The sequence below is a fragment of the Oxyura jamaicensis genome, chromosome 14 (genome assembly GCF_011077185.1).
Source record: "Oxyura jamaicensis isolate SHBP4307 breed ruddy duck chromosome 14, BPBGC_Ojam_1.0, whole genome shotgun sequence".
Classification (NCBI taxonomy): domain Eukaryota; kingdom Metazoa; phylum Chordata; class Aves; order Anseriformes; family Anatidae; genus Oxyura; species Oxyura jamaicensis.
Genome location: NC_048906.1, coordinates 12757442 through 12770873, shown reverse-complemented (window position 1 = coordinate 12770873; position 13432 = coordinate 12757442). Strand labels below are relative to the sequence as shown.

Below are 13432 nucleotides of genomic sequence, written 5' to 3'. Positions count from 1 at the left end.
ATCTATTTATACAAAAAAAGTTTTATAAAAAAGTCACTACATTGTGTGTATCTGAACTGTTGCCATCTGCCACAGTAAATTCTAAACAAAGGGAGAATCATGGAGTCCAGTTCCAGTGTTAAATTCATTGACATCTCCTGGAAGTCTTATACCTTGGTATTTGAATGCTCACTATGTTTTTAAGAAGAAGGCTGTTTTCCCAACATTCACAGGCTGACAGAGCTTTAACCAGGGTTGGCTAGGCTGAGGTCAGCGTAGATGGTTCTTTCACATCACTACGGATACAGCACAGAAGATTTCATTTTATAGAAGAAAAGCATATGCTGCCTATGTGACTTAGGATCCAGTTGCAATAAAAATTAAGTTAGGGCTTTCCGTAAGACAATGTTTGCCATTACTACATTGATGCCTGTTTCTAGTGTTCAAGTGATTTGTGCTTTATTTCAGGACACGTTAATAGAAAGAGCAAGGAAGACTGTGCAAGACAGGAAATGAAGTTTTGCCACTGGCTGGAGGTGGCAGCTTAACCACACAGTTCCAGCATAGACTAACAGTTCACAGAGATCACATTTCTGTAGCATTAGGCAGTGAAGCATAAGGCACAGGAGGAGGATTTTTCAGGTGAGGGAACATATGGCAACTAAGGCCTGAGGCAAATAGGGCTTAAAACCATGTGAGAGGTAGGTTAAAAAATAAAAGCTCAGACCTGCTGTGAGCCTTCGTTTACCTCTTGATTGTATCCATAAAAACCTTAGATCAGTGCAGCAAAGGGTATATATATACACACACGTAGACAAGGGAAGCACCAGCTGACTTGATACAGTACCTGGCCAGAAGAAAAAGGCAGCACAACCTCAAAAAGGTCTTTCAAATGGAAGAATTCAAGCATAGTGTTACATCTAGTAACTTGGTAACCAAAAATAAATTCCTTTCTTTTATAGTGCCAGGCCTCACAGTGAAGCAAGGGACATGACAAGTCTTCTATCACCAAGAATTAACTGGTGAGGTATGACAAGCTATAACATTTCGTCAGTGGAAAAGGATCTTAATTTGCATAGGACCAGACAATAGGGAATACTTTAAAAAGACAGATATCAAGGAAACAGCCCAGAAGTGAGCTACAGAATTAAAAGACAGGCTTGCAGGACATGGTAGGCAAAGTTGAGGGGAAGGGCTCTTTTTGGAGGTATTGTCAATTATTCACTATCATCCCTGTATGACTATGACAGAAATACTGTTTCCAGGAAACCTAGAAAAGTAAAAAGCGTGAAGTCAGAGGCTTAAGAAGCCCAAGTTCACCCTTTCTTCACTGTGTTCCGCTACATTTTTTCGTTTGACTTGCCTTCTGTCACACTTGCCATCACTAGACCTAGCACAGACTGACTGTAAACACGATTCCAAGTAACGAGGCAGGCATGGCTCCTTGTTCATGGCGCTGCCAAGAGACAGTGCTGAGGTAGGTTTGAGAGGTACTCCACAGCTGCCTTCTACAGACGATGCAGGACTAGCACCATTGATGGAAGAGTAGCCCGAGCTCCCTTCCCGGTTAGGATTTCTTGGGGCAAGATACGTTGAAACTCTGTGAGTGTCATCCGGTGTCTTGGCCTTCCTCTGTGGTGCCGCATGCTCGGACCACTCTGCAGAGAGGTTATCTTCATCGCTGGAGTCCTGACAGCAGTGCTCCGCTGGGTCCACATAAACCACCGTCACATCCAAGATCCCACTGGGACCTGTCACTGCAAGGATGACAAAAGGGAGAGGTTAGTTACAGCTTGGGCATCACCAAGCAGGCATTCAGCATAGTCAAGCAGAAAGAAAACCACTTGCAAATATGAACTTTGTGTCTTAAACATGGAGGGGAGGGTAGACTGTTTCCCCCCCAGCCTGTTTGGATAGGTACTGCCTAACAACTGCTTGGGAAGTGAAAGGCCAGTCTCTGCATCAGCAGAACAAGCAGATAATAATACAGTGTCTGTAACTGGCTACAAGCGATCCCATTCATCAAGTTTGGCCTACTGTTTTATCTGAAAATACTGTCTTGAAATGCTAAGCAGCTACCAAAATCCCTCATTATGTTCTGAAGCAATACGTTCCTTTACTTCTGTATATTCCTAAAACAATGTAACAGTTATAATCACTGGGGAGAGGGGGAAGAGTTCTTCCAGCTGGCCTTCTGCCCAAAGTTCAGGCTCCTGGTGCCTGAGAAACAGTTTTAAGCAAAGATAAAAAGCCAGTTTTAATTCTGCTTTTTATAAGGAGAATAAAAGCCTCACCATCTCCATCTCTCTCGCCTTCACTTTCCTGATCACCTTCATAACCAGAGCAGGAATCTAAACTCCAGTCCAGGAAGTTGTCTAGAAGGCTTTCTTCCTGGGTGGATAGTTCAGCTGTAGGCGTAGTCACAAAGCTGCCTCTGTCATCCTGAATGCTGTCTTCCCTCCTCCTATTGCAAGAAAATCCAGAAGTCACGCATTAAAAAACAGATCTACTTTTCCAGCTCTTTTAATAGGTACGCCAATTAAGGCGATTACAGAAAAATTGATCATATCTAAGAATAGAACCTCAGGATACCAGAGAGGAGGCAAGGCTCATGCTCGTCTTCAGAGACATTTAAAGCAATGACTTATACTCGCCTTTTAGTTCTCTTTCCAGAGGGAGAGCTAAGGAAAGTCTCAATTTCCACCACATTTGTGTGCAAAGGACTGGGCTCCGGGTCCTCCTGTTTCACACCCAACACTGAGCAGAGCTGGCTGTAACTCATCATCTAAAAAAATAAAGGGTCAGTAAGAATTAGATCAAGCAATTCTCTCTTCCAGGAGGCAGCTATTTTATCCTTATTTTCTAGGAGAAAGCTATCCTGGTGAGCTATCCTGGTGAGTTCTTCCTACAGGTACCCAACCCTAACAGTTACAATCCCAGCAGAGGAAGTTTAAAAAACACAACTTTACTTAGTTGTTCTTGCCTCCAAAAATCTGAAGTTTAAACCTACTTCCCCTTATGTGAAGTTTTGTACATCCTGCCGTGTGGTAGCTTTGCTCTGGGTGTCCAACTTCAGCAAATGAAACAAAGAGCTAACCCACCTTTTCTTTGCCTATTTCTTCATAACGCTCATCTTCAAATCGTTGTTTCACTGCAGTTAAGGACACCTGCCTATAATCCTTTGGGACCTCATCATGGAAACTGGAAAGAGATTGAAGTCCTAGTCTTAGAATGGATTACATGAAACAGTGCTAGCAAAACCTAGCAGTTTATCTACTTTCCCTCTGTCCACCTTAGCTCTGTGCTAAGGAAGTTGGCATTTCATCAGAGAACTGCTAAGCAGCTAGCCAGGCCACTTGGTTTCTAAGCGTATGAACACCTACTTTTCCTGTTTCTTGAGATATACAAGATATTTGTCTTATAATCTTTCAAAAATTAGTTACACTGGCTACCGGAACTCCTCCTGAAATTCACCAGGAAGCCAGTCACAACTGTCTGAAAACAGCGTGGCAAGCTGAAACCTGCTAACCTTGAGGAGCACCAGGTCTTCGGTAGCCCAGGGCCACTACCAGGACAAACAGAATAACTGTCACTGAACTGGCCCCTAGATGTCAGTGCCTCATGGTAGAGGGAGCAAGGCAGCTTCCCAAAGGCACCTCCTTCATGTGGAAGGGCTGACTATGGATGCAGCATGGCTGCAAGAGCTGGAATACACACACTCATGTTTCCTCCCAAAAGAGTTCCAGAAGTTTTACCATTTTTGGTGGAGGCTTAGCACACAGGGCAACAGGTCTTCAAGAGAGAAACCAGTGCACTCAGACAACTGGCTGGTCCAGGGGTGCGCTAGAGAAGAGAACAGATATTACCATTTCATATTCTATAATCAGATTTCTTTATGAGATAAAGATCATTTTTAAGTGATACCGATTGCCATGGGTTTTTGCCCCTACACAGTTTAAGAATTAGCTTCCAGGATAGCTTTACTTGAAAAACTTAAGATATACCTAAATAAAATCCCACAGCATAGACAATGGCAGAAATCTTCAGACTTGTTTAAACACTGGGCTTGCACTGGCTGATGCTGATACTCTTGTTCATCACAGCTATTAAGAAGTCAAATAGACCGAACTCAACTCTTCATTCTCAAGTTTTACACCTGTTCTCCCCTCTACCCGGCCCCCCACAGTGACTGGGACATCTTGCCTAAAGCTGAAGTAAACAAACAAGAGGCACCCTAAAAGGGAAAGGCAGACCGACCCTACATACTGCTCCAAGTGGGCTTTCCTTACCTTGACCGTGTAGTATCTTAGCCAGCAGCAGTGCCGCAGCAGCCAGGCGAGCTGGGGAATACACAAAAAGGCTTGTGTTTAAGAGTGACAGCTCGCAAATGAAGCTGTAAAGGTGCAGAGTTCTTCTCTCCAGTGAGACTATGTTTGACAGTACTTCTTTGTAGTCCACAATAGTAGGTATCTAATACAAAGGATAACACAGGTTGGCAATACAGGACAAGCACCAAGTATTTAGAACAGTTGTTTCCAGAAGACATCGTTTTCATTAGTGTTTTCTTTCAATACTATACTAACATTGAAATATTCTCCAACAGAAAAGAAAATGGCCTCAACTTGTCTCAAGAGACATAAGTATTAATCTCTACAGAAAGAGAGATCGCTTTGCATCTGCATGCTCTCAAACATGCATGGTCTCCACAGCTGATTAAGAACACCTGCATAAAACAATGTCTTAGATAAGAAGCACTAATTACAAGAGCCCCACAGGCAAAATATTCCCTCCGCTTTCCAAACTCACCCTTATCTTTCCCTCCAGGGCAGAAATGATCTCGCCCATCATCCTAACCAGGTCTTCATATTTGTACGTGTTGTCCGTTAGCCACACAGCTTCCCGTATTGTCAAGATCTCTTTGCTGATGAAACTGCAATATCAAGGATTACTGTTAACCCCAGAAGAGAGTGAACTCGTGCACCGATGCACTATTTTTTTTTTCTTTCTGTGGCCAATAAATGCATCCAAGATGGCCAAGGAGTTAAACTTTAATAGGTACCTTATAAAGTCAAGTACTGATTGGGAAAGAAAAACCAGCAATTCTTCATTTATTTCACCTTTTAGCTGGAACCACCTACTAGGACATTGCTAATTCTTCATTTATGAAACCTTTCTTAGGTTAAGATGCAAGATACTGAGGTAATTAACAGAGAAGAATAATTATCCACCACACCCTTCTGTTCATCTGAGCGCCACAGACTAAACTAGGTAACAACACTGCTGCAGTTGTTCCTTACAGGGTTACTCATGCTAATGAGTGTGAAAGATTTCAGTTATTGATGGAATGCATTTAGACTTCACCACCACTATGGAGTTATTTTCATATTAAAAGACATGTTCAAGGAATATTCTGTGCCTCATTTGCAGAGACTGGGACTGTTTGTATTTGAACTCTGTTCAAGCAGCAGTCATTGTAGAGGGAAGCCAAAGATTCTTTCCAGTACTATTATTAGCACCAGGAAAAAAGCTTGAGCTGCACAAATGAATTTGAACGATCACAGTAACCACCTCTCAGCATGAGTCAGAAACCCTACCGTGTGCAAATGACCATGCAGGCTATTCCCAGAAGTTGGAGTCGAGACCGAGGTACAGGTCTCAGCTTCAGATAGCGATCCACACATCCCACTGTCATGTGAAGGCACAGGCAAGAGAAGTCTTTCATGGTAGCCACTTCCACCAGCCAATCAATCAGGATATACCTAGATGGCAAAGACAGACACATCCTGCCCAGTTAGAAGCCATTCAGATCAGTGCCAAACACCCTCCCTTCCCCTAGTCATCTCAATTCCTTCTCCACTTAAAAGTTCAAAGACAAGACCACTGCCCTGGGAAGCCTGTTCCAGTGCCTGAGCACCCTCTTGGTGGTCAGAACCTTTTCCTGATATCCAACCTGAATTGTGAGAGTCAACTACTGCTCCACTCGCATGAGAGTGCATGGCTGTGGTTACACAACTCCACACCATGCACAAGGCGTTCCCACCTACCCCCAGCCTGCCCCAAGATCCTTCCTCCATCCCCTGAACAGAAAGCCAGGGAGTGTGCCCAGGCACCGGAGTCCTGGGCGTTCACACTGCTGAAGCACTAGCTTGCACCTGATTGCACGTAATGCACTGCAGAGGAGTAAAGCTAAAGATTTCATCTCCCAACAGACCTCATTCTAGATGTTTCCCCTCTACAGATGCAAAGGGAAATAGTTTTTTGCTGTGTGGCCTGACTCCTGGATCTGAGTTTTTACCTCATTGTTTCATTTATTCTTTTCTGCACAGTGAAGATACTTTGCTTGCTGATAGGAAGGGAGGCTTGAAAGATCTGAGACACCATTTCACTGGAAGATTTTGGCTCTAATCCTAGCTGGTTTCCATTCCCACAAGCTTTGGCTAAAGCTATCTGTAGTAGAGAAAACACAAAAGAAAGGGTTTTTACCAAATGCAAAATAAAGCAGCTTAGAATGGTCCTGTAATTTTCCTGTCGAAAAGAGGGAACATGAGAAACTACTTGAGAGAACTGCTAGATAATTGGTAGTTCTTAGTCTGGCTAAAATACCGAACACTGCACACACAATTCAGGGGCAGGCTTTTATGCCTATCACAAGCTTAATCCTTGGATTGGACCAAGGAGAAGTGCAGTATTTTCCAAAGGAGGGTGATTTGCAGAGTACATACACACACACACAGAGATATTATTCAGCAATTTTGACCCTGCTTCTGAAGGGAGAAGTCTAAGCCTATAGTGACAGCATAAGACCAAATAAAGATAGTTTTCCAGGGTGGGGGTTGGAAAAAAAAAAATCTACCTTACCTGTGCTTCCCAGCAGCCCTTTGCTGCATAGTCCCGTAGCTTCCTGAGACTTTGGAGGTATCTGCCAGGATCTGACATCTGTAGAGAAGAATGTAAACACATTTCAAAAACCATTACCTTCACATAACAAAGAGAAGGACTGTAGTACTAATATCCAGCGAAAAAACAGTACCTGCAGGTACCTCTATTATTTCAGCAACCTGTTTCTCACCATGACAACAGCACTGTTTTTACAAAAAACTTTCTCCAGCTCTTGCCCAGGGTCTTGCAGGAAATGAGACAGGTTACAGGAGATTCCAACATACAAGCTTTGGCAGATTTTTTTTTAAAAACGACAGTGCAGGCAATCTCCCCAATCTCATTCCCAAGTGAACAACCTGATCACTGGCCAGCAGACCCTATGCCTTTAGTAGGATCACTATGAAAGAACTGCTAACACCTTTTACAACTACTTGTAGACTCGTTTACTTTAAACACCACAACAGACACCAGAGCTCATTTGTGAACGTTCTTACTATTCTCCTTGGTTATGAAGAAGGTAAGATTTGAGAAACAGTGATGTCTTTCTCCATATGCTCCTTGCACAGGACAAAAGTTCAGACGTTACAGTGAAAATGTTTTGAGAAACAGAATTACTTACAGCAATCTTTCTGTTACTTTCCCAAAGGAGGTAGGAGCTGTTTAAACAACCCTGCTTTGAAGATTCTTCAAACATTTCAAGGGACTCTTTTCTTTTTTCTTCATCCTGAGAACAAAAGGCGTGACTGTATTTATGCTGTCCAGACAGATCTCAATACTTCAGAAGCTACAGAATGGCTCTGTACTGAGAGCTATGGAGCAGAATCAACAACTTGTGAGTCCACTCCAGATTATGAGGGCTGTTCCAATATCCACTCAGCATTTAAAGATTCCGTCTCAGGAAGCAGTGGTTTTCCTCAGCCAGACAAAATCTTTTTACCTTGCTTGCTACTGAAGGCCATTTTTGTATGTTTGATACTCATTATGAATGGAAGGCTTCCTGTAAGACCTGACCACACAGCAAGCCCATGATCATGCTAAAATTAATTTGTTTCTAAAATTGGATAAATTAAGTTGATAATGTTCCTTTAAACAATTATTAGGTTAAACCCCTGAAAGCAGAAATTGCTACGCCACTTGACGAAGATAAGAACATTTGGATGACTTTTCTCTTCTTCACTCAAGGCAAACACAGCATTAGCATCAATAAAAGTCATTTTCAGAATCCCCAAACATATCAAATCAGAAACACCGCTCACCTCAAAGAGACTCAAGACCTTAGCCAAGCAGTAGAGAATCGATCCTTTCTGAGCCTGAAAAAAAGCATCAAGATAAAGTATTGCTAAAGATAAACAAGGAACAATAGCGATTTTTGCTATTAATTCCAGAGTAAAGTTGTTTGCCTTTCCTTCTTCCCCCCTGCTTTTCTCAATGTTTTTTTCATCTTTGAGGCAGTGCTGAATCTCTCAGAGGAGACAGCACAGGCCTCTGGCACTCGTGATATACTGCGTAGCTTGGCAGCAGATTCATTAAGATGATTGATCCACAGTCACTTAAACAGCAAGAGCTTAGGAGCTCCCTGGGGAAATGAGAATAGTTTTTCCAAGAGAACTAGGTGCAGCTACCAGCCTGTCTTAAAGTCAAGGGCAGAAAGACAAGTCAAGGGCAGAAAGCAGTCTTACTTTCTCCAGCTGACACTCTGCTTTAAGACTCTCAAAGACCACAGCTTTACAACAGCTTCCACTCAAGGACCAGGGAGGACGAATGAAAAGCCAGATGAATGGGGCTGCGGACACATTCAAACGCTCTGCCAGACTGAAGAAATGAGACGCCTTTAATCCATTCACTTCTGCACGACCTTCATCAGAGATGGACACTAAACAAACAACAACAACACAGAAATAGTTTAGGGTTTATTCACAACATGGTTTTGGCATTTAGTCAGGCCAAGAGAGAAAAGAGGATACCATCAGGAAAAGATTGGATAGTACTTTCTCTTTAAAGCTTTAAAGATCAGGGAGATGGCAAGAGAAGACAAATGTTATTATAATTAGTCTGTAGGAACATAAAACCCTAAGCCCAGGAGGGTTGCAAAAACCAATACCCAAAGCAACATTAATTCCTGTCACTGCACAAATGAATTACTACGCAAGTTACCTGCCTTGCCAGCACCCTCAGCGAGGAGGTTCCTCCTGCCAGCCATCAATCCCTTTTGTTACAACCAGCAGACTAGTTAAGTAGCCAAGTTTGATCAGGAGTTTACAAGAGATGACTTCTAAACATGAATTCACGAGCTTTGCACTGACTCATTTTGTCGTTTTAAAAGACCTGTGTGCCATACCACCACTTAACACCCGGCAGTTTAGTGCACAGTTCTTAAGTTGTACTGAAAGAACAAACTGAAGAGGTATGGTAACACAGGAGACCTTAAGACGGCAAACTGGCTCTGAACATCACTGCTCCAGAACCTGGGTACAAAAGCATCAGTGCTCAAGACATTGGAGAAATAGCTTTGCAAGTAGCCAGTGAAAATGATGAGGCAACTAGTCTGATCCGTAGCTACAAGCCATCAGCCCGTCTGTATTTCTTTCCATCATGCCATCTTTCCCAAGGACCCAAGTACAAGCTTCCACACTTACAGCCTTCATTGTACAGGTATGCTATTCCCAGCTTCACAGCAGCTTCAAAGTTACCCCTTTCAGCAGCCCTGAATGGGAACACAGAAGATACCTCAGGTTGAAGTCAGCAGGTGTTTTCAGGCCCACATCATCAGACAAGTTACTTCAGCGGAGGCCAAGCTGTGAATTTGTTGTTCACCAAGCACCAGCATACACGCTTTTACTACATAAGTTAAAGGCAAATTATGCTGTGGCTTTTCTTGCTGCAACCCTTTCATATGTCCACGCCCAGGATAATTTGACGATTCATAGGAACAGTTTCCCATTCCCATGCAACATCCCTGATACACAGATGCAATAATACGCTTCGGTACTTGCACCATTGAGGACATGCCTCAACCCCCTGTGCTCCTCCCTCCAAGACCAATTTTCAGACAAGTCTTCTTCAGAAAAGAGATGACACATGCATCAGAGCAGAGGCAATAACCAGAAGCAGAACAATTAACATGACATTTAAACTGATTGATTGCCTTCAAATCAGATGACTAAAGAGACACTCTCCTTCCTTTTTACAGTGCTTTCTCTTTTAACTTTATAATTACCCATTCAAACTGCACTTGTTTTAATATTGAAGCTTATCTGCTTTTCAGTACAGTGGTTTGCACAAGAAGTGACCAAAACAACTAGGACCCAGAAATACAGTTGTGCTCTTGATCCTATGATCTCACTTGCACGTTCCTATGGAAGTGCCAGTAACATTTCAGTTAACGTGTTATGTCCTAACATGGAGTACTAATGCCCTTAGAGAGAAATAACTTCAGCGTATGCAATAATTTGCAGCTTACACGTGAAGTCAAAAATTCTTCACCACCCTATGGAAAGGCTTCTGTAAAAAAAAAAAGGGTAGTCAGATTTCTCACTTCCAGTGAAGATTGATTAGAACTGTCTACCTAGCTTGAAACATCCTCCTCTACAGCTTCAGAGGAATATTGATTCTTAGAGCTTACCTTTCAAACACTTGCAGGTTTTTTGGAGAAGGCCATACGTCTTCAAAACTTGCACATGCCCAAACACTAGCATGATTATCCACAAGGTATTTAAGATGTGAGTGCACCTGCAAGGTTGGGGGGGAAGCGTAAAATAATAATTATTAAAGTGACCAAAGGAGAAACAGTTCTTTGTGATCTAATTTGATACAGGTAACTAATTAATCAAAAGTTGATCGTAACTCTCTTCCTGTCTAACCATCACTAAGGCAAAAGATGCTAAACCAAATCAACTTGTTCAGTCCCAGTGAGCTGGCAAGACAATTTAGACAGAGAATTTGCACAAATCAAACAAATACCACTGCTACTGTTTTAAGCTTGAGTACCAAGATATACAATTATTAGGATAGCAAATATCCAGCCACTGCATGTATTTTTTGCCTTTCTCCAGGTTTACTCGGACACAGACTTTCCTGTATGCAGTCCTGGCTCCTAATGGCAGAAACAAGCCACTGCATGCGACAGAGGAGAAGCACTTGCAGACTCACAGCTCTGACCGAGAGGATGTCCTCAGCAGGAAGGCCTTTCAGAACATGAAACAGAACATCCTCAGGCAGGCTTAGCAACGTCAGGACTCGGGGCCGTTTTCTTATCCTTCGCTTTGAAGGGAAAGAAAAACACCTGGAGCACCTACAGTGAATCACTGGAAAACAAAACCACAGAACACCTCAGTCAGTGATGGAACAGTACAAGAAAAAAGGCACTTACAGAGTACGTGCACATATAAACACGCATTTGATCAAGTACCTATTTACTGCAGCATGTAACACTTCTCCAAACATTAACTATAGAGACTGAGCACGTGTCACAGGGTGCTGTAAGACAGCTACGAAGGAGCAAGTGACTGGTTCCATTTAGTCAGTTAAGCTAAGATGCTCAGAAGGGATGGCTCGTGCCATTCAGCTCAAATTCTCCTCATCAAGGAGAAGCTCCTGTGCCCTAACTCCATCATTTGGCCGTTTAGTTAAACTGTCACCACTACAACCCCACTTACCTCCCCCACCTCCCAACTTTTCCTTCTCGGTTGATAACAGACCTTGAAATGTGACCGGGTCGATTACGAAAAGTCCCACTGAACCCACTGCAGCCCATCTTTCTGGGCAGCCAGCTGCTGCCACGGGCACTCACGGAAGAACCCTAAGGACCAGGGAGCCTTTCTTTGAAGTCTTCATCGTTTTGTAGAGCTCACAGACCGAGGCGCTGGCTACTTCAGTTGCTTGTTAAGAGCGTACCCTCACTGCATTAGCTGAGAGAGGCAAACCCAAGGGGAGCACGGCGTTTTGCTCTCCGAGGACAGGAAACCCAAACCTTTCTCCATCCGCTAGTGACAGTGCAGGGCCTGGGCTGGCACGAAGAGCCTGGCTCCTGCCAGACTCAGGCCAGGCAACAGAGGCCACTTCTGAGACAGAAGGCGGCTGAACGTTACCTTTGCAGACAGGAGGACTCCAAAAATAAATTCTGAAGTAAAAGCAAATTAAAGGACCACTTAAAGGTCTTTGTTGTAGTCACAGAAGACTCCCTGGTTGTACTTTTCAAATACTTACAGAAAAAGAGGTTATACCTGGGAAACTTATTACTTTTTTCCTAAAGAAGCTAAACAGAAGACAGACTCTGCTGGAGAATGCAGTGCTGTGCTGCACGCGTGAGCTACCACTGCTGACCCTATTTTCACTGGATCATTTCTCATTTGGAGACACTTTGATGTGAACGAGAACACTGGAGCCAAAGCAGCACCGTAAGGCACACACCAACCCTCGTGCCGTACCTGCGAGGTGCGCCAGGTGAGAGCCCGGCAGTCTCGGCAGGTAACAGGGCCAAAGGCCGAGCCCCCGGTACAGCTCCCAGCTTCTCCCAGCAATGGGATAGAAGATGGATAGAGGGGGAGGACAGGGACATTTACCAGGCGTCCTCCCCTCCGATCTGCTCCGCGGTGCCGGCTCCTTAATACGCACTGGCTGGAACCCCACAGCCAGACAGTGCCGGGGCCCAGGCTCTCCGCACAGCCCGGTGAGAGTGGAGCTGCCCCACGGGACGGGACGGGACGGGACGGGACCCCCGCACCCCCACACCCGGCCCCGCAGGGCCGCCCCCGCTCCCCGCGCTGGCCCCGGGGGGCGCCGAGCCCGAGCCCGCCCGGCAGCCCCGGCAGGAGGAGCGCCGCCAGGGGCCCGGCCGCCTCCGGGAGCCTCCCCGCCGGTCCCCCCGCGAACCCCCCGGCCCCGGGAGCCCGCCGAGGCCCCGTCCCTATTTGAATTCCGCGGCCCCGCCGCTAGCCCCGGAGGCCGCCCGGGAGCAGAGGGGCTGTGGGGTGGGGGTGTGTGGGTGGATGGGGGGTGCCGGAGCGGCGCGGCCCGCACTCACCGCCCGCCTTCATCGCGGCGCCTCCCCGGGGACCGAACGGCGGCGGCGGCGGCGCCCGGAGCGGTTCTGAGCGAGGGGCGCCGCGGGGGGCGGGGCCTCGCAGCGGGGGGCGGAGCTTGGCCACGGAGGGGCGGGGCTCCGCGCTGCCCGCTCCGTCCCCGGAGCTCGGCCACGCCCCCTCGGCGCTCAGCGAGGGTCAGGGAAGGAGCGCGCGGCCAGCCCCGCCCCAAGCCCCGCCCCCTCCTCGCCGGCCCCGCCCCGAGAGAGGTGGAGGGAGCCCCGCCCCTTTCCGCCGTAGGCCCGGCTCCGCTGAGCGACGCCTGCCGGCCGCGCGCACTTTTTTTTTTAAACACAGCAGGCCGCCTGATTGGCCGGCGGGACGCTGGGAGGCGGGGCCGGGCCCGCCCCGCGGGCCGCGATTGGGCGTCGAGGATGCGAATTCGAATCGGGGCAGTTGGCGGTTCGAGCACCTCGCGGGCACGGCGGCTGCGGCGCATGCGTGCGGAGAGCAACGACCCCCCCCCCCCCCCCCGCCCCCTCCCCCTGCCTTGT

The 13432-nt window shown here is 46.1% G+C and overlaps 1 protein-coding gene across 1 annotated transcript; it reads right to left on the bottom strand.

Moving 5' to 3' along the window:
• Positions 1-3: 3 nt before the first annotated feature.
• Positions 4-13171, bottom strand: CCNF (cyclin F). The gene is made up of 17 exons (XM_035339482.1): positions 12881-13171; positions 11008-11162; positions 10481-10587; positions 9495-9562; positions 8538-8731; positions 8115-8168; positions 7478-7582; positions 6838-6915; positions 6275-6426; positions 5574-5738; positions 4786-4909; positions 4269-4449; positions 3735-3822; positions 3081-3180; positions 2634-2764; positions 2274-2443; positions 4-1736 (listed from the first exon to the last, which is right to left on the bottom strand). The coding sequence occupies exons 1-17, from the start codon at positions 12891-12893 to the stop codon at positions 1273-1275; spliced, it is 2349 nt and encodes a 782-aa protein (XP_035195373.1). The 5' UTR covers positions 12894-13171; the 3' UTR covers positions 4-1272.
• Between the last annotated feature and the right edge of the window lie 261 nt (positions 13172-13432).

Excerpts from the sequence above, each read along its gene's own strand:
- CCNF (XM_035339482.1), bottom strand. Across the intron at positions 8,732-9,494 it reads ATACCTGTACAATGAAGGCT|TGTCCATCTCTGATGAAGGT; the intron begins GTAAGTGTGGAA and ends TTGTTTGTTTAG. Across the intron at positions 7,583-8,114 it reads AGGTCTTGAGTCTCTTTGAG|GATGAAGAAAAAAGAAAAGA; the intron begins GTGAGCGGTGTT and ends TTTTGTTCTCAG.